Source organism: Neopsephotus bourkii, unplaced genomic scaffold (genome assembly GCF_033783945.1).
Source record: "Neopsephotus bourkii isolate Nb327-2 ecotype Australia unplaced genomic scaffold, CSIRO-AGI_Nbou_v1 NB_1572, whole genome shotgun sequence".
NCBI lineage: Eukaryota > Metazoa > Chordata > Aves > Psittaciformes > Psittacidae > Neopsephotus > Neopsephotus bourkii.
The window spans coordinates 8,166,891-8,185,450 of record NW_026902048.1 but is presented as its reverse complement, the minus strand read 5'-3'; the positions used below and the strand labels follow the sequence as shown (position 1 = coordinate 8,185,450).

At 38.0% G+C, this 18,560-nt stretch overlaps 1 protein-coding gene across 1 annotated transcript; it reads right to left on the bottom strand.

The window, feature by feature from the left end:
• Nucleotides 1–12,946: 12,946 nt before the first annotated feature.
• CFAP161 (cilia and flagella associated protein 161) lies at nt 12,947–18,198 on the bottom strand. The gene is made up of 7 exons (XM_061371100.1): nt 18,088–18,198; nt 17,858–17,947; nt 17,447–17,682; nt 16,128–16,212; nt 15,187–15,345; nt 13,781–13,854; nt 12,947–13,153 (listed from the first exon to the last, which is right to left on the bottom strand). The coding sequence occupies exons 1-7, from the start codon at nt 18,148–18,150 to the stop codon at nt 12,964–12,966; spliced, it is 897 nt and encodes a 298-aa protein (XP_061227084.1). The 5' UTR covers nt 18,151–18,198; the 3' UTR covers nt 12,947–12,963.
• Between the last annotated feature and the right edge of the window lie 362 nt (nt 18,199–18,560).

Genomic DNA, 18,560 nt, shown 5'->3' with positions numbered 1-18,560 from the left:
TAATTACCCTAAATAGATAACATGTAGGCTTTCCATCTTCCTGGGATCTTATAAATATTAGTTAATTAAGTGTTATAGCTACAGTGGGGGAAAAAGCACAAACAAAATCCTGAGTGAGGGCCATACTAAGAAGTGGAAAACTGGACTGAATAAAGACATTTCCTCTCCTCCTTTTTCTGTCGTGGAGAGAACGTGGCAGTGTGATAAGTCACTATTCCATAGGATATGCCACGCTGATTTCTTATACTGGCTGTGGATCCAGTCACTGTTAGAGGGAATTACAATGGGTAGCCCTTGCTCTCCTTCCCATGTCCTAGCAATCATCTAAGTACCTCTAGCATAACTCTGTTGGGATGGTGCTATTCTGCCTTTGTTCATCATCATCTCCAAATGGGTATTAGACTTAATCAAATTCTAGCCCTAACAGCTTGTTTCAGGACCACAGCTGGAATCAGCATGTCTAGACTAGCACTGATTTATTCCTGGCTCTCAGACCTATGTGCACACTACTATTCCATATGCTTCCTGTTAAAGAGGTAATAATGCCATTTTACAGCACAACTTTAAATTTTCTTTTTTTTTTTCCTCCTGTTTTTATTATAATTAGAATTTATTTTGCTTATATGGGAAAATGTCCTGCTCTGGACAAGGCTGCTGCCAGTTCTGCTGGAGCACAGCAAAATTCCAGACAAACAAAATAAAGTTCACAAAGGAAACAGTTAAATTTTCTGCCTTCACTGTCACAGAAAATGCTAAACACATTCGTAAGTTACATAAAACTGCATCAGTTCATGTTTTCCCCTTCTGGTTTCACAGCCCAGAACAGCAAAAAGACCTTGTGACATCTCTAGGCTCTGACATTTCAAGAGCTTAGTAATAAAAATAAAACTCCCCAGCAGAAAACAACACTCCACACCCTCCCACTGCTGAGCAAATGAGTTTCCCTTTTTCCTCACTTACCCTCAGACTAAACAATGTTAAATTTACAAATCTGACATCTATTTATAGCAAGCACTTTACCCTAGGAACCACAGAGGTTGGTGTATATCACTGTCCATAATCCACAGGACAGCTTTGAATCTAGTATATCAAATGATTAGGAGAGAAACCTTCTGCCTTAATACCTAAGCAGTATAGGCACTGAGGCATGCTATAACTCTAAGGCGAGGGAGGGAGAGAAGGGGTCCTCTGTGATAAATTAAGCTCTGATTTCATTCTTTCTCATTTACCATGGATAGTAATTGATAATGTCAACATCATCATGCACTTCTTGGTGGTCTGCAGAACATGGGGAAGTGGGTTGCTGTGCAGGTACTGCAGGTGAGCCAAATTAATGCATATCCAACAGTGCTGATAATCCTGACAGCAGACACTGAAGGAGCTAAGATGGTGAGTTGTGCCTGCTGTGAGGGGAAAGTGGGTTAAAAGGCCATGTTTGGAGCAGTGGGGTAACTGGTGTGAGACTGTGGAAACAGCAGAGGATAGTTCAGATATGTGCAGGGCACAAGGGGAAGGAAAGGATTAAAGGAGGAAAGATCTCAAGTGAGGGTGCTAAACTGGATTTGAGGAGTAGGTACAGAATGAATAAAAGGTGCTTAGTATAGGCATCAGATGAGCCTAAACTGTATAAAATGTGGTGCTGGATTAGGCCCTGCAGATTGGGCTCCAGGGAGAGCAGAGAAGAGGTTCGGTGAGGAATTGACCCTTTCCCCTTTTCTCTGGAGATGCAGGGAAATGACATTCAGGCTGTATGCTCAAAAGCAGCTCATCCACAGTCTGTATGCCACTTTTCATCCATTCATCTCACTATATATAGCAAAGGTCAGTGGATCCTGCTATCCTTGTTTACAAACTGATGAGCAGAGAAGTTGTTTAGAGAAAGTATTTTGTCTTTGAAGGCCATGATGATTCTGACAGCCTCTAAAAATCTTTCACTTTATAGAAGTACCCCAAATCCCTTTTAATTCCCTTTTCCAGGTTATACCTGTTTCTTTTCAGATAATGAAAGATAAATAATATAATCTTAAAATGAGGAACACTTTATTGATGTATTTGATAGTCTTGTTATGATTTCTAGTATTAGCCTCTAACCCATCTTTAATATAGCCTGACACTTTGTTTGTTTTTTGACCACTACTGCACACTGAGTAGAAGTTTCCATTAAGCTGTCCACAGTAACGCCTAGATCTTTTTCTTGAGTGATTTTGCAAATCATCTCTGTATACGAATAATTCAAACTATTCCTTTCAACACACATTACCTCACACTTACCTACACTAAATTTCAGCTGCCATCTTGTCCAGTCCATTCCTTTAGGGTTTTGATTTGTTTGTTCTTTTTTGTTTTTAAAGTTGTGGCTCTTTTACACAATCATGTATAATTTCCCAATTAGGATGTCTCTGCTATTGCATGTTTGCTTTCTAGGTGAGTCGGAAATATTTGAAATTAACCCCAGTTTTGGTGTAGGTCTTGGGATCTCCACTTCTTCATATCCCTGCCAGCTCAAAATAACCATTAACTTGTATTGTGTACTCAGTCTGGATACTTTCTGAGTCATATTTTTCTTAGTCTTCTGCTATTCTTTAAATGCCTTATGCCATTTTAAATATACAGCTAGGTTAAACCTCTAAAGTTATACTTTTATCCTTTATTCATTATTATATCTTTAATGAAGAATCTAATGCCAATTGGCTGTTAAAATGCTGTATGGACAAAAGCAGCCAAAGTAGTTATAGGTAAAGCTAGCACTTACCTAGAGCAGCAGAATACCATGAAAGAGAAAATTGTAATCTCAATGCACAAAAAGTCCTTTCCAGTCTCCCAAGAGCATCATGGAGTAATTCACCAACAGCTGAAGTCAGTAAAACAGCTCCCAGGTGTTCTTAGCCTAACTACTGAGCCCAAGCACGTACTTCTGTGCATCCAACCTCACTTCTCCATCTCCCCCTCCCTCCTTCCTTGACTCTGGGGGAAACAGTTTGTGCTAGTCTCAAACTGTTCAAGCAAAGAGAAATGAGAATAGGGGGGATTGGAGGATGCAACTTTTTCCTTTAGCTAGCCCCAGGCCACCCACTCTCACTATGGACTTGGATGTAGCCTTGAAAATGGATGCATGTGCCAAAAAGCATCAAGGAAAGAACAGCATGCTTACTACTGAATAAAGCATTAAGCAAGCCACTCTATGTCCAAGTCTGGCATCCACTCTTTTTAGCACAGATGTTAACAAGGTGGGAATAGTTCAGAAAACAATTATAAGAAGTCTGATGAATGTGTTTTGCAGTAAGGGACTGAAGAATCTGTTTTATTTTCTTCCAGCAGATTCTTGCAACGTGATTTCTTTGTTGTCTGTGTACAGACAGAATTCAGAGGACTGGGATTTGAAGGCAGATATATTGGGATCAGAAATATGGTTAAATGAAAGTTCAGCATTAAGGTAATTAGAACTTTCTGGAATGTTTATCCTGCTCTGTGCAACTTAACACAGCAGAGATGTACTTTTGGGGGGCATAGTAGCTAATCTCATTTCAACAGTTAGTACTCCCATAACCAATTTTGGGAGCTGTTTCTGTTTAGTTTTTTCTTGAAAAGCATGCCCAGCCGTTCATATTTTCCATTAATATTCTTCTGGATTGGAATAATGTAATATAGTAATTGGCAAAATCAGATAAAATAGATCCAACTCACTAATGGTTTGTTTTCTTTACCTAAGTGAAACTATTACTTATAAGTTATTAGGTGTTGCCCTGATTGTACTCAACATACAAACATTACATAGATTAATGAACTTTGAGCTGTAAACCCAATAACTTTCTATTCTATAATCAGTGTTCTTTTTGCAGGATCCTTTTGCAGTTACAGGACCTATACAGCGCAAACTGTTTTTAACTGTGGCTAAGGTGGATTTTTTGATCTCTAAAACACTCTTTGAATGAACTTTTTTAACTTTGATCAACAAAAGAGAACAGTATCAACACAATACTTCATAGCTTATTATTGAAGACTATAACTATGGCTATATTTTAACTATGGCTATATTTGACTATTAAATTATAACATGATCATTGCTTATTTCTGTGCAGAAAATAGCCTATGTTTACCTGTAGAAGTTTAATATGTCAGATCCCCCCAAGGGATTAGCTCTGCAAGTTTAAATGTATTTTGAAAAGCTTTTGTTGGAGTTCTTTTTTCTTTCCCCTCTGTACCTTTGTTCTCATGGATGTGTTTTCTGAACTCTTTAAGAACTCCTTTCATTGCCTATCAGTTCAGTTTCAGATTCGTTGTCCCACCCACATGAAGCCTCTTAGCCAGCGATGTTGTTCTGTTGTAGGCACAAGAACTCTAGGTGATGAATACTCTCATCATGACAGTTACACAGGAGTCCTGTGCTCACTTAATCGCACTGTTCATTTGGAGAAATTGCTGCCCTACCACAGAATGTTAGTAAGTTCTTTCATAGAATGGCTTCAAGTATGTTTGGAAAACCTTATTATGCATTTATTTAAATTCTGACAACACCTTTCTTTACAATATGAACCTTAGGTTACTGCAGAAAACCTAAAATTGCTATAGGTTACGTGGGCTGACCAAAAAACCTTCACCACTTTTTGACTTATACGTAACCCTTCTAAAACCAAGCAGCTAATGGTTGTGTATGTAACAGGCCAAATATGTGGTATAAATTCACTTTTTCTCAATTCTTTCTGTAATGAATGAACATTCTGTTCTCAGAAAAAATTGCTTAGATGAAAAGGTTGCACACATCAATCGTATAGTGCAAATAGTTACTCCCCAAATCCTTGTTAAGCTAATTTCATAGGAAACAGGAATTCAGGAATTTGTGTTGGTGTTTCTGAATACTGTATAAAGCCTGGTGTTCAGTAGAAACCATTCACTAGTCCCAAAGTGTGATGCTGTGTAAAATGAGTTAGCACTTAAGGACAAAATTCCATAACTGCCTAACATGGTACAATCACTTGATATATAGCTAGATATTAATTAGCATGGGACAGAGGAAAGTGTTGAGTTACAAGTACTTCTGGAAGCATCAGCATTTTTAGTGAGCAGTGAGAACAATATGCTATGTTGTATCAAGGGCTGTACATTGTAATTATTGAGATGGAAATACGGACCCCTTTAAAAAAAAGCGTCATTTGTATCTGAAAAAGAAATGTGGATAAACTGATAACTTGATCAAGATTGATAACTTTATTAATTCAACCTGTGAAATTTGGTGCCATTTGAGAGCAAATGTATATATCCACAAAATACTTTTTACTATCTTCCTTTAGGACAGAGTTATGTCCATTTGACAGGAAGAGACACTGATGCACAGATATGGTAAATGGAGAATGAAAAAGCATGATACATGTATGAGAGAGAGCAGAATAGAATTTCATTACCTATATTAGTGAGAAATGGAAGTTTTGTTCTTATTTGAAAAAGTAATCGGAGATCCAAAGCTCAAACATAGTTCATTTTTGGCCTGCTTAGTCTCTTTGCTCTTTATCTACTATGATCACTGATCACTGACCAGCAGGTCGAAGGAGGTGATCCTGCCCCTTTATTCTGCTCTCGTGAGACCTCACTTTGAGTATTGTGTGCAGTTCTGGTGTCCTCAACATAAAAAGGACATGGAACTGTTGGAACAAGTCCAGAGGAGGGCCACGAGAATGATCAGGGGACTGGAGCACCTCCCATAGGAAGATAGGCTGAGAAAGTTGGGGCTGTTCAGCCTGGAGAAGAGAAGGCTGCGTGGAGACCTCATAGCAGCCTTCCAGTAACTGAAGGGGGCCTATAGGGATGCTAGGGATGGACTCTTTATTAGGGACTGTAGTGATAGGACAAGGGGTAATGGGTTAAAACTTAAACAGGGGAAGTTTAGATTGGATATAAGGAGGAAATTCTTTCCTGTTAAGGTGGTGAGGCACTGGAATGGGTTGCCCAGGGAGGTTGTGAATGCTCCATCCCTGGCAGTGTTCAAAGCCAGGTTGGACGAGGCCTTGGGTGATATGGTTTAGAGCAAGGTGTCCCTGCCCATGGCAGGGGGGTTGGAACTTGACGATCTTAAGGTCCTTTCCAACCCTGACCATTCTATGATTATATCTACAATGGTGCCATAAAACCAAAACACAGAGTTAGTTACCACCCCTCACCTGGGCTGATTCAATTTACATGCACTTAAGAAGTGAGCTGAGCCCCCATTTTTGTAATTATAATCTATTATACGTTTTACTTCACAATAGGGATAAGCATGAATTTGTAATGCCATACACCTACGTGACCACTGGGTGGCCTGCCCCATCCTCTGATGTGTGTCTTGGTGCTGTCTTCAAGAACTTGCTCAGCCAGGGTTAACTGCACTACGCCTGTAAGATTTGCAGTTTCATACTCAGACGTTCCCCTCTCCAGGCAACAGGGCAGGAAGCACTCTTTAGTTACCTTTCAGTCTGCCCGTTCTGTTAGAGTTAGATGCTGATGGATTCAACTATGCCTGCTTGGGACTCCCAAAAGAGTGTTTTACCATTACCACAGCAACCTGCTCAAGTTGTTAACATTTGTTCTACTTAAGGTCTAAAAATATTTTATTGGTCATAAAAATTTTTGTACAATACAGTGACTTCTGCCAGAATTGCTGGTTTGTTCCAAAGCTGGTGTTTCAATAGGAAAGTTTTGAAAAGCAAATTTCAACTGCCACTTTGGCAGCAAGTTAACAAAATACAGTAAAATAAATCAAGACATCACAGAACTTGTGCCACCAAAGTTAAAAGTAATTATGAAATACTGATCACACAGTAAAGTGATCTAGGTCTTCTACTCAACATGTGCTAGAGACCTGAATATATCCCTGGCCACTTAAGATTACACTGAAGGAACTACTTAGTTTAGATAGTTTCAAAAGAAAGCAATTAATAGTTTTAGATGAGGAAAGATTGTTCTCCTGCATATGCCGAACTACATGCTGTTTCTGTGTCAGCACCAAAGCACCCAGGGTATGTATGTGTATACAGGGCCAATTCATTTTTATTTCTATAGATACGTATATTTATATAGCAAAATATGCCTCTCTTCATGGTCAGTTAACGTCACTAGTTATTTGTAAGACTGTAACACATCTTGGGTGTTCTGGCTAATCTGATGCTGCCAAAATTGTCAGCAAAAAGACCGGAAAAGCTGATGAACCTTAAACTTTTCCCTAAACAACTGCTCAGTTATTTCTTCAGGATAGAGAAGAGGCAGAAAGCCCAAGCAAGAAGAGTAGTAGGAAACCAGGGAGGTGGATAGAAATTGCTGCCTGACGTGAATTTCACAAACTGTGTTTCATCTTTTAGAGGTCCTATAACAATAATCCGTGTTAATTAGCATTTCAAGAGTTTTAAGAGCTTTTTCCCATAAAGGTAACAAACTTTAATTCAGTGCTTTGCTTATTCTCTAGTTTCTTGCTTTAATTTTGTTTAGAGATTTAATGTTTTCATAAATTCTACAGGTAACATTTTCAGAAACAGCTAACTGCCATTTTGAAGTTGTTTTCTGTCAGACTAAGACCTTCAAAGGTATGTACAACCTAGTTTCTAGCAGTTCCTAATATGAATAAGCTGCAGAAACAGCTCTTCAATTTCTCGGGACTGGTGTCACTTTTGCAAATGGGACTTAAGTTGGCTAGGTATTTTTAACTATGCCATATAATTAAATAACTAAATATATGTATGAAAGTAAACATTGCCATGTATAATTCTTATTCCCCTCTGTGGATTTGTCAGACCCACAGGGACAGCACTGTGGTCTGTGGGCTCTTCTCCTAGCAACTCCTATTAACGTCAGAATTACTTGGGCAGCTACAGCGCCATACCCCACACTAAGAGTTTACTATTTGGGGCTAGTTTATGTATAGATTTCATATGTCTTTATCTCTGTTTATTTGCACCAGGTCTACATCAATTTCTTGTTATCTTAAAACCACTTTTAATAACCACTTTATGCCATTACTTACCAAACTGCTTGCTGTAGTTATTCATATTTGGAAAAAAAAAAATGAAGATACGGTCCCTGCCCCAAGGAGCCTATAATTAAAACAAGACCAGCATTATAGAAACATATATACTAGCTGGCCTGTAACTGGATGGTCTGTTTAGTTTTGTTTTGACGTACTATATGAAGCAGCATTTAACAGATGTTGGGAAATTAGCTCTCTGAGCTTCTCATATAAACATACACCAGAGATGCATGTGTATGAATTAATTTCATCACTGAATGGGGGTATTAATGTCATCAGGCATTTTTTAATGTTTGTGCCTATTCTACTGCACTGTGAGTCCTCCTTGCCAAAAAACACAGAAACTTCTCGAAAGCTAACTGCTGTAGTAATGCTTTCTAGTGCTGCACTGATGATTCTCTTCTCTTGGGTAACAGACTGCCTTGTACAAGCCCAGAAATGAAAAAATGAACAAAAGTGTCAGTTGTTTCATTACATACCTTTTATAACAGTTTTGACCAAAACAAATCCCTCCCAAACCAAAACAGGAGTGGTCTTTACTGCAGATTGTACTTCTCATTGTAAGTAATGCTAACCTAGCATGCAAATCATGTAGTTGACTTTTTATGGCTGTTCATATCACTGCTGAAATAGCACACATCCAGCAAGGTGACAGATCTTTCCACTCCTCCTCTTATCCAGGAGGAATGCAGTATTAAGAACTAGATTCCCTTTTACAGCTTCCTGGATGAAGTCAAACCAGCATGAAGCAGGGTGCTTAGAAGCTGTGGCTTGCCCCTCTCAAAGCTGTATATAGGCAGGTCAGGCAGAGAATGGATGTGACATTTGAACAAAGCCTCAAATAGAATAGAAGTGTAGTTAACAAAATGACAGAGATTCCCTAATTTCCACTTGTATTTAATGTATTTTGATTTCATATCTATATTACTATTTTGTGGCCTCTTAGTTTAGTTTTCACGCATTAAATAGTCTTGAGTGCTTCTAAAGCAACAGCTTTGGTTCTAAAAGAACATTCCACCTCCCCAGTCCCCCTCAAATTACAGCAGACATGCAATGTTAATTTAGGATGAGTGGGCACAGATGTTATCAAAATCATGCTCTTACCTGCCAACTCCACCAAATTTTCCAGTGCTTGGATACTTTCTTCCACTGTTGTGTGGAATTTCTTATTGTAATATTCTCTGTGCTTTTTCTGGGGTTTTTTGGTTTTTGTTTGGCTTTTTGTTGTTTTTGTTGTTTTTTCCTCAGATGTCTTATCCAGTTACCAAACCTGCATATGGCCTCCTCCTCTGATCAGTTGAGCTAAAACAATACTTCATGATAACCACAGAAAAGAAAAACAGCCTCTTAAGGATATTGATGTAATTAAGGTGACAGGCCACGGACTTGTGCTGAGTGCTTGAAGAGCACTTTATAACCACAGCAAATCAGTAAGTTTGGGATAGGCGGCATGGCAGAGGAGAAGTGATGTGGTTGGAAATATGATTTGGGTAAGCACTAAAAAGAGAGGGAAGAGGAAAAGCAGATTTAAAACTGGATTTTCATTATCCAGTGTTACCAATGTGTGAGTTAACTAGTTTACTAGTCAGCTTTTCTTTGCTGACTGTATGAATTCTCTGTACCACTTCTTTACTTCAATAATGTGCTGCTAACACATGTCTGTACAGCACAACGTGTGCAGATGTAAGTTTTCTCAGTGCCTCAGGCCTCTGAAAAACTATAGTGGCACAGCAGTAAATCTGAACTAATGCACCCTGTCTCTCAGCAAGGACTAATAGCTCAGGATCAGCTTCATGCTAACAGCTTATGAGCTGCCTGGAATGGAGGCAAAGTGAGTTTTCTCTTCCCACAACGTACTTTGTAGAGCTATCCATATTGGGTCTCATCTGGAAAAAGCATTAAAAGGTTTCTTAATACTCAATTTTGTGTTTCATTGGTATATGGCAAAGTGGTTTGCAGAGGAGGCAAGCATCACTGCCATTACCCAAATGGCAATCTGAACTATATTCCAGAACACACTGTGTCTCTAACTGACAGTTGCAGGATTGTTCAGATCCTACACTAATATTCACTCACATAATTCTTCATATTAAATCCTGTGTTTATCAATAGATGACCACAATGGCCAAATCAGACAGACTGTGGTGCATTCTACACATGACTTTTTTTTCTAGTTTAATGCCTGCAAAATCAAAGCAGAAATTTGTCAACCTCTTGTGACAATGTGCAGAATTATAATCTCTGTAAACTGGAGTAAGTAATAACAGTGCCTCTATAAAACCATGCACTGAAAGAAAAAGCTTCTAAGGATAATTTCCTTCAAGTATGTTTTGGTTACAAATTACTTAATGTTCCCATTAGCTTTAAGAAGCTGACTGTATGCAGCTGACACAGTGTTCTACATTCTTCTAGCTCCCTTTGTTGCTTAACTTTATTTTCCAAAATCACCATAAAACATTAATGGCATTTCCTAGCCCAGAATTCAGGCCTGATTTAACTTGATTGGCTTTTGTGCCAATTTTCAGAGACTCATTTGGATTTAAACATTTCGTGGTCTTTTACATATGTAGCGGTAATTGTGCTATTTAGAAAAATGTGGTGCCATCATGTGGACAATATAAGAACTGTAAAAAACAGTTTTAAAAAACAGATGAATGTCTGTATTTGATATTATAAATCAGCTGTATTATAAATATCAGTTATATGGTATAAGAAGCTATGCACAGATCTGTGGGTTTAAAACTGTATTAGGTAAGAAAAACAGATAATGGGATGAGGAACTGCTAATTCTATTTTCTTTATTTTCCAACAGCTTGGGAAGTTCTTTCCCATGAGCGCAGACTGATCAAATCATGCACATAAGTCTCCAAGCCATTTTAATCAGCACCAAATTCCAACATTACCTACTCCTGTATCTATCTCGTTTTCCTCTAAGAGTTTACAAAACTTGGTTTTGTACAGCCCACATTGCTTCTGTTCTGCTTAAATGCTTCCACAATCACACAACAGCTCCTATCCATGGAGAAGGCACTCTGCCCACACAGCTCTCATTCCTTCATGAGTTCACACGAAACTTTGTTTCAGCCATGGTTTTGGTTTAAGGCCTCTTCTTGTTTCTTGTATTTAACTGAAAGAGACTTTGCCAGATTTGAAATAGCTATCCCCAAGACCAATAAATGCCCACAACAGTCAAATTGGCTGCATGAGTGCACTGCAGTGTTTCTAAAGTTTTTCTAGTTTAATACCTACAAAACCAAGCAGAATGTGAAAACATGCAGAATTTTAATCCCTGTAAATTGGAGTAGTAACAGTGTCTCTATAAAAACATGCATAATTAGTTACACGTCAGGTTTCATATATTTACACAGAAAGTGAAAGATAAAAGTTCCCAAAGATAATTTCCTCAATAATACCCCACATATAACAGACCTGTGGAGGTTTGCACACGAGGATTGTGATTGGAAACCTGTCTTCTGTGATACACTCCCCCAAAGCAAACCTGCACGTCCTGCTCTAAGACCCTCTATGCCAAGTGCTAGTTAGCCAGTCCCACAGTCTGCTGATTTACTTTATACTGAACAAAGCCAAGAGCTTTTAAAGCCTTGTCAGTGGGTTTGAAATAGCCTACCTGGGAATAAAGCTTTGAGACATGTTTGGACCAGTCCCTTCTTTTGTGAAAGTTTAGTGGTTTTGTGTTGGTAAAACTTACAGGTTTATTTGATCTTTATGAACATGGACGGCTTTTTGAATCCGTTTTGAGATTTAAGTAGTATTTTACTCAGAAATTCACTTCCTTTGTGCTGAAAGAGCCCACTCTTGTGGTATAGTAAGAAATGGAATATGTATGCATGTGGCTTTACTAAATGGATATAATGGAATGTCATGCATTAAGTTTCTCTGTGATGCTGTTTCAGCTTCTATATAAAGGCAGGTAACTATGAAGTAATGACATCTGTTTTCCATGTCTTTGCATCTCATGCTTGGTTGATTTTCTCGTTTAAAAAAAAACAAAACATGAGTTACAGCTGCAAATTACCATTATTGGGCCATTTTTTTCCTGTGGATTCTCCAGTGTCTAATTAGATATGAACACAGATTGCAATCTTTTTCTGACTGGATAAATTTACAATCTCTCTTATTCTTTTAATAATTTAATTTAACAATAAATAAATTTACAGTCTCATTCTTTTTCTGCTTTAGCATATATTTTCCTGAGACTTATTGGGGCTTAATTTTAACAATTTTACCTTGCTATCAAACTTGGTAGAAGTGATTATGAATTGAAAAATTCTGTGGGTGGGAGGCAAATGGAAAATGGTGGTGGTTGGAAAAACCTGACGGAAGTCTCTAGTCTGTATCACTGTGCTCAAGTTTTTGATCAGTTGGCATTTAAATGCTTAGAATACATGGCCAAACATAAATCAATTTATACACTTTTAAAGTTCATTTCCATAAATTGGAAGCCAATCTTGAGATAGAGACAGCTCATTTGTGATTTTTTAATAATTCACAACATTGTGCTAGGCAGAGTGTGGAACAAGCTCAACAACCAACTTTCTTTCAGATGAACTTTAAATGTCAAAGTATCCAGTGACTGTTCATGAGTTTGGTTTTCAGTGTTCTGGAAACTGTACACTCATTTTAAAAAGAGTGACACTGGTTTGGGTTTGGAAGAATTGGTTAAATACCCTCTGAAAGCCAGTAATTTAGTGAAAATGTATTAGATTTCCTTAATTTTGACATTTTTGTGAAAATGGGAAAAAGGAACCCTTCCTGGTTCATGAATTTTTAACATGGTGCATGATTCATAAAACTGTTAGTTTTTGCACACTGCATAACCATGACGAGATTGTGCAATATTACTTATGGTAGACTTTCATTTCCATTTTTAAAACAAGCATCTCTAGAATCTGAACAGAAAAGCCAAGAGTCAGAATCTCGCTGACCTCTGTTGGCTGTAGGCTAGGTTTTTTTTATTCTGTCTCTTCACAAGACTCATTCTTTCTGATCCACCCTGGTGGACGGTTGCGCCTATCAATCATTGTACTATCCTCATCAGTGGGATCTCCTGTAATTATTTCCCAGTAATTCTTATCTTCTTCAGCTTTATGGGTGTCCAGAAAAGTGTGACAAATTACTTCATACTCTCTTCCAAAATAAGACCTGCAAAGTCAAAGAAAAATGGGGACAGGTAGGGACAATGAATACATATACAAATTCAGCAGATTTGCATTATCTGTAAATTGTTCAAGGTTTGCTCAATTTTTTTTGGCTTATTCATAAATATCACCATCCAATTTTAAGTATCAGACCCTTACAAGAAATGCAATAACCCACTTGCTTTCCTACAAATAATTTAGGAATTTGAAGTCAGGAGGAAATGACACTTTTCTAGCTTCAAAGCTAAAGCAGCCCCATCAGTGTAAGACTCTGGTACACTGACTCAGTACGTATAAGCTGGTTAAGTTACGATCACCATTTCTCTCTGACTGAGGAAAACTGGCTACTTAACAGCTGTTTCAGCCTCAAAGTTTCAGGTTTTATTTCATCTTCAAAAACCTGATACAGATACTCAGTCACCTATTGCTCTGAATTTAATAGGAAACAATTGCTATACTCTTTTACAATGCTTAATTAAAATAAAATAAAATAAGAGAAACAAGAATATGCATTCTGCATTCTTTTCCATTTCATCAACGTATTCCTAAAGTACCTGTCTTTCTTCTTAGAGTAATTCTTGATGTTGGCACATTCTTATGGCCATCCCTGCCAGTTATAAATTATGCTTACCTTGTCCAAAAGTTCCTTGGAACAGCCAAGCTGCGATTAGTTTGGCAATGGGTAATAATAATTTTGGAGTTTGCCTGGAAAAGAAAAAAACAAAACCAAGGGAAGACACTTGACAGAATTTTTTATACTGATTTTAACTGTTCTTACTCAAATCAAATGCTTTTATTTACTGTTTAGTGTAAGCTGCATCACTCAAGAGTACTGTATATTTATAGTGAGATATTTTATACCCTATCAGTTCTCAACACAACTGGAGTTCTTAAGCCCTCCCTCCTGCTAAGCACTTAAAAACACAACTGGAGTTCTCAACCACTCCCTTCTGCTGGGCACTTAAAAAGTAAAATGTCAAGGAAGTATTAGAGAGTCATTCCAGTGGCCTCTGCCATCAGGGTGATTCTTCTTACAGTTGATATCTGGCATATGAAAGATCCAGATGGTTTGGGGATGCAGCCTAGAAAGTGACCTTTCTATTTTACTAATTTGCAAATTTTTTTTAATATGTAACAGAACTGATTTTAGTCATTTTCTCTTACCAATACTGTAAATAAAGAATGTTGTCTTTGACAGTTACATAATTTTGACTGTATTAGTCAAATACTAGTGAGCCGAGTCATGTAAATGAGTCACTGTTCAAGGCTGTAGGGGAACAGTTATATTTGTGGTATTTTGCCATACTGCAACACTTCAGGAAGACCAACAGGTAAGTAGAGCAGAAAAATACTCCATCTGCTTAACTTATTTACAAAGGCTTAAAACCCATATTTAGAAAGGCACTTATCCAGGTGCTTTGAGGGGGTTTTCATACTTTTTAAATTTAATCTGCATGAGTTCTTAATTGATCAGAGCTCCTAATACTGGAAGTGGAATTTATTGCTCAGAAGTGCTGAAAAGCAGATTGCAAGTACTGCATTCTCCCAACTTGATAATGTCAACCCTTAAAAAATTCTGATGAGAAAAACTGAGCAAATCAGCCTCAAAATAAACACCAGAACCTCATAGTTGTATATGCAGATTCCCCGGTTAAAGAGATTGTTCTTTCCCTCTCCCCCTTCCTAATATTACAGATCAGAACTTACATAAAGAAAACACATGAATAAAACTGAAAAGAGGGTAAATTTGGATTAGATATTAGGAAGAAGTTCTTTACTGTGAGGGTGGTGAGGTGCTGGGTCGAGAGAAGCTGTGGCTGCCCCATTCCTGGCAGTGTTCAAGGCCAGGTTCGAAGGCGCTTGGAGCAACCTGGTCTAGTGGAAGGTGCCTCTGCCCATGGCAGGGAGTTGGAAATGAGCTTTAAGGTCCCTTCTTACCCAAACCATTCTATGAAAATACACACAACTTGTTTATAAGTACTCTATCTACTGTTTCAGTTAAATCTTCACAATGTTTCTACAGTTTTAATTTCTTACAGGAACTGGAAACCCTTCATGTTCAAGACGCAGCTGTGGATCCAAGAAGGCAGCTTGCCAGTGGGTCAAATAGGAAAGCTCATCTGTCAAAAATACTGGCTGAAGGTAAGATTTTTTAGCAAATCTTACAAATGATTTATGGTCACTTGCTAGATACATCTGTAAATAAAAATATACAGTAAGGACAGTATCAATATAAAAGAAACAGGTCTGTAATTTACGAAAATATTTTTCAACTTATTATTTTGTTTTGACTCCTGAAAAATCAGTTTGCCAAGCTAAAGATATACATGAAAAGCCCATAACATAGATCCTCTGCTGTTGATAAGCTAATTAAGTAGCTATTCTGTATGCAGACTGGTGAATAATTGAATTTACATTCCAAAGATTCTCTCTCACCAAAGTGGTTGCTCAGAGGAAAATTTTTTAAAGTTTATTTTGGGTGCACTTGTAACCCATAATGTCTTATTTGCTTCTAACTTGCTGAGGGGAACATGTTGACAATATGAATGATTAATAGAAATCTACTCCCTCAAAATGGTGGAATATATTATATATGTCACCTCATATACCTGCTATAGATTTGTCTTTACAAGGAATGAAATCTCATTTTAGAATTATTTAAAGCAAAAAATAAAAGTCAAAATCTCCCTCTAATGATGAATTTCTTCATGATTCACAAGCTAATTTTAATTTTCTTTCTTTTCTTTTTTAAAAACTCCTTCATCCACACATTCTGTCTGACAGCCCCCTTGGCCTGCACACCTGATCTCAGGCAAGTTGCATACACTTTCTAAGTAGGTATTGCTTATCTTGATCTATTTATGATTCCAAATCTGTTCTGTAAAGCTAAGATGCTGAACCACTGTACAGTTTCATAGTAATTAAATGCACACTACCAGTATATGCTACCATTACCATTAGCAGCTTTATTGTCTTACCATTTGGCTAGAAAACCCTCCTGTTGTCCCAAGACCAAAGGCTTGCCCATATTTAATTGGTTCACCCAGTGCACTTCCATCTACACTGTTAAAATTGTAAAAAGGAAGAAAGAAATTATTTAAAAACTCAGCTTTACCTTTTTTTTTTTTTAATAAATTTTGCTCTACAGTTAGGTCTTGTGGCAACCTTTTGTATGAAGTTTACCTTTAAAAATAGGCAAAATATCTTAACTCAAAAGACATTTCATACATGATTTACTGGTTAAAATATTTAACAGAATAGAAAGAGACTGTATTGATCCCTTTTTATGATATATCCATTAACATACAGGGTGGAGAGATAACAACCAATGAAAAACCAATAGGAATTCAGCACTGAGGCCCCTTTTAAAATATACTTAATATGAGCATCTGAAGAATCACATACTAAAAGCAAAACAGCATGTGTTTATGTTTCTATGTAACTTAACAGAAGTTGCTAATAATGTATGTAACTGATATTGGGTAACTTGGTTCATTATATCAGCATGCATGCTGGTATATCCCTATTTCCAGAATAATCTCTGCTTTTCACAGAAACATTAAGTGCTAAAGTCACTAAGTATTTTCAGCAACAGCTGATAAACTTTTTAATGAGGGACTCAATAGCATTCAGTCAGCAGCTAAGCAAAAACATTTTGGTTGCAGTTCTAGAAGGCCTAAATTATGCTCTTAGTGTCAAAATTCTTTCTTGGGTCTAACCCAAAGTGTTTTGCTCAATGAGGATTATATGGGTTAGTTTGTACTCTTACGTGCTATTGTTAAATGCATGCATTCAGGCAGAACTTTCGACTGCTGAGCAGTACCCTGTTCTTCTGTTTCTTCTCCCACAAACAGCTGGAATTAAATATGTCTTTGAGAGAGGGAATATGCTGTTTGGTTAATGGTTTTTTTTTTAGGGAAACATTGTCCATGTACAGAAAAAGCATCAACACAAATTTTCACTTCAGAGACCTTAGTTGATTCTAAGTCATATTTGGACACGTTTTGTATTCTACAGCTGAAATATGACCACCTTCAAAACAGATGCAGAGTTTACCAAATGATACCATGAACTGCATTCTGGTTTCACACCATTTCTAAGCTGGTTTAAATTTTCTTGGGATTATTCACATAGGTGGAACAGAATCAAGAGTAATGCAAAACCCAAGTTAAAGTCTCTGAAATAAATTAATCTCCCTCAAATTAATTTGTATATTAGCAAACTTCATTGCATCTTTCTCAAAACAAGGTACTGAAAGCTAAAGTAGTCATTGAAAACAACAAATAAAGTTCCAAACCTTAAAATACAGAAAGTATTTCTACCCACGGGGGCCACACTCTTGATTGCACTAACTCCATGAAGGGTTTGCAATGGTAGAGGTGAAAATATGGACAGTTCATCCAGATTAATTGCCAAGGTCAGAGTGCCGCACACGCCGCAGGGATTCTCCACTGAGGGTTTGTCGTCACTATTCAAAAGCATCACTGTATCTCCAAAATGAACAAATCCATCCTTAGACACCGACAGGTGTATCTGAATAGAAATATACATAACTTTTTACAGAATTATCTGAAGCTAATATCAGAAGTATTTCAGCATTCAAAATGTTAATCCATAGCATCATTAATGCATAAAGAATACTAATAACAGCTACTCCAATCTATGGGGAGTCATTGAGGATTGACATAATCATCTTAAAAAAAATTACCTTCCTTAAAAGGTTATCTTGAAGTCTGTTTATTCTCTGTGTTAGAAGTTCTCCTCGTTCTCTTTTATGCAGAAAATCCCTCAAGAGGTCCTGGCAGAGAGAGGGGGGGGGGGGGGTAGATATGTTATCCAGCACTCACAACCTCAGGTTTAAACTGAACTGAAGGAATCTGAGGAGACGCCGAGAGATGAAGAGTCTGTCGAGGGGAGAGGGGCCCAGCTGCACCTCACCTCCCCCAAACAGGAGTCCTCGTTCCAGTTGCCGATGAGCACCCCGGGTCTGTAGGTAGCCATGCTGCCGCCTCGCCCGTGCGGCGTCCTCCGTCGTCATGACGATCGCTATAGCTACCGATTGGGCCATGGAGCGGCAGAGCCAGCCAATGAGCGGGAAGGAGGGGTCTGGCCCAAGAACAGTGCGGGAGGGGTGGGTGTTCTGGGGGGATCCTCAGCGAAAAGGAAGGCGATAAAATAAATCCATAAATGTTAAAAACGGGCAGGAATGACGATTGTCCTCCTCGGACATGCCCGGCTGGGCTGAGGGGCACTGCCGACGGCACACGCAGACCACAACAAGCCTGCCCTGCAGTTTGTACACTCCAGAGTATTCATTGTTCCTCTGTAGCTCACCTGTAGGACAGTAAATTATTCAAGATTGTAGCTTAAGTCCCTTGTGGTTTAAACCACGTTTATTTGGGGGGCGATGG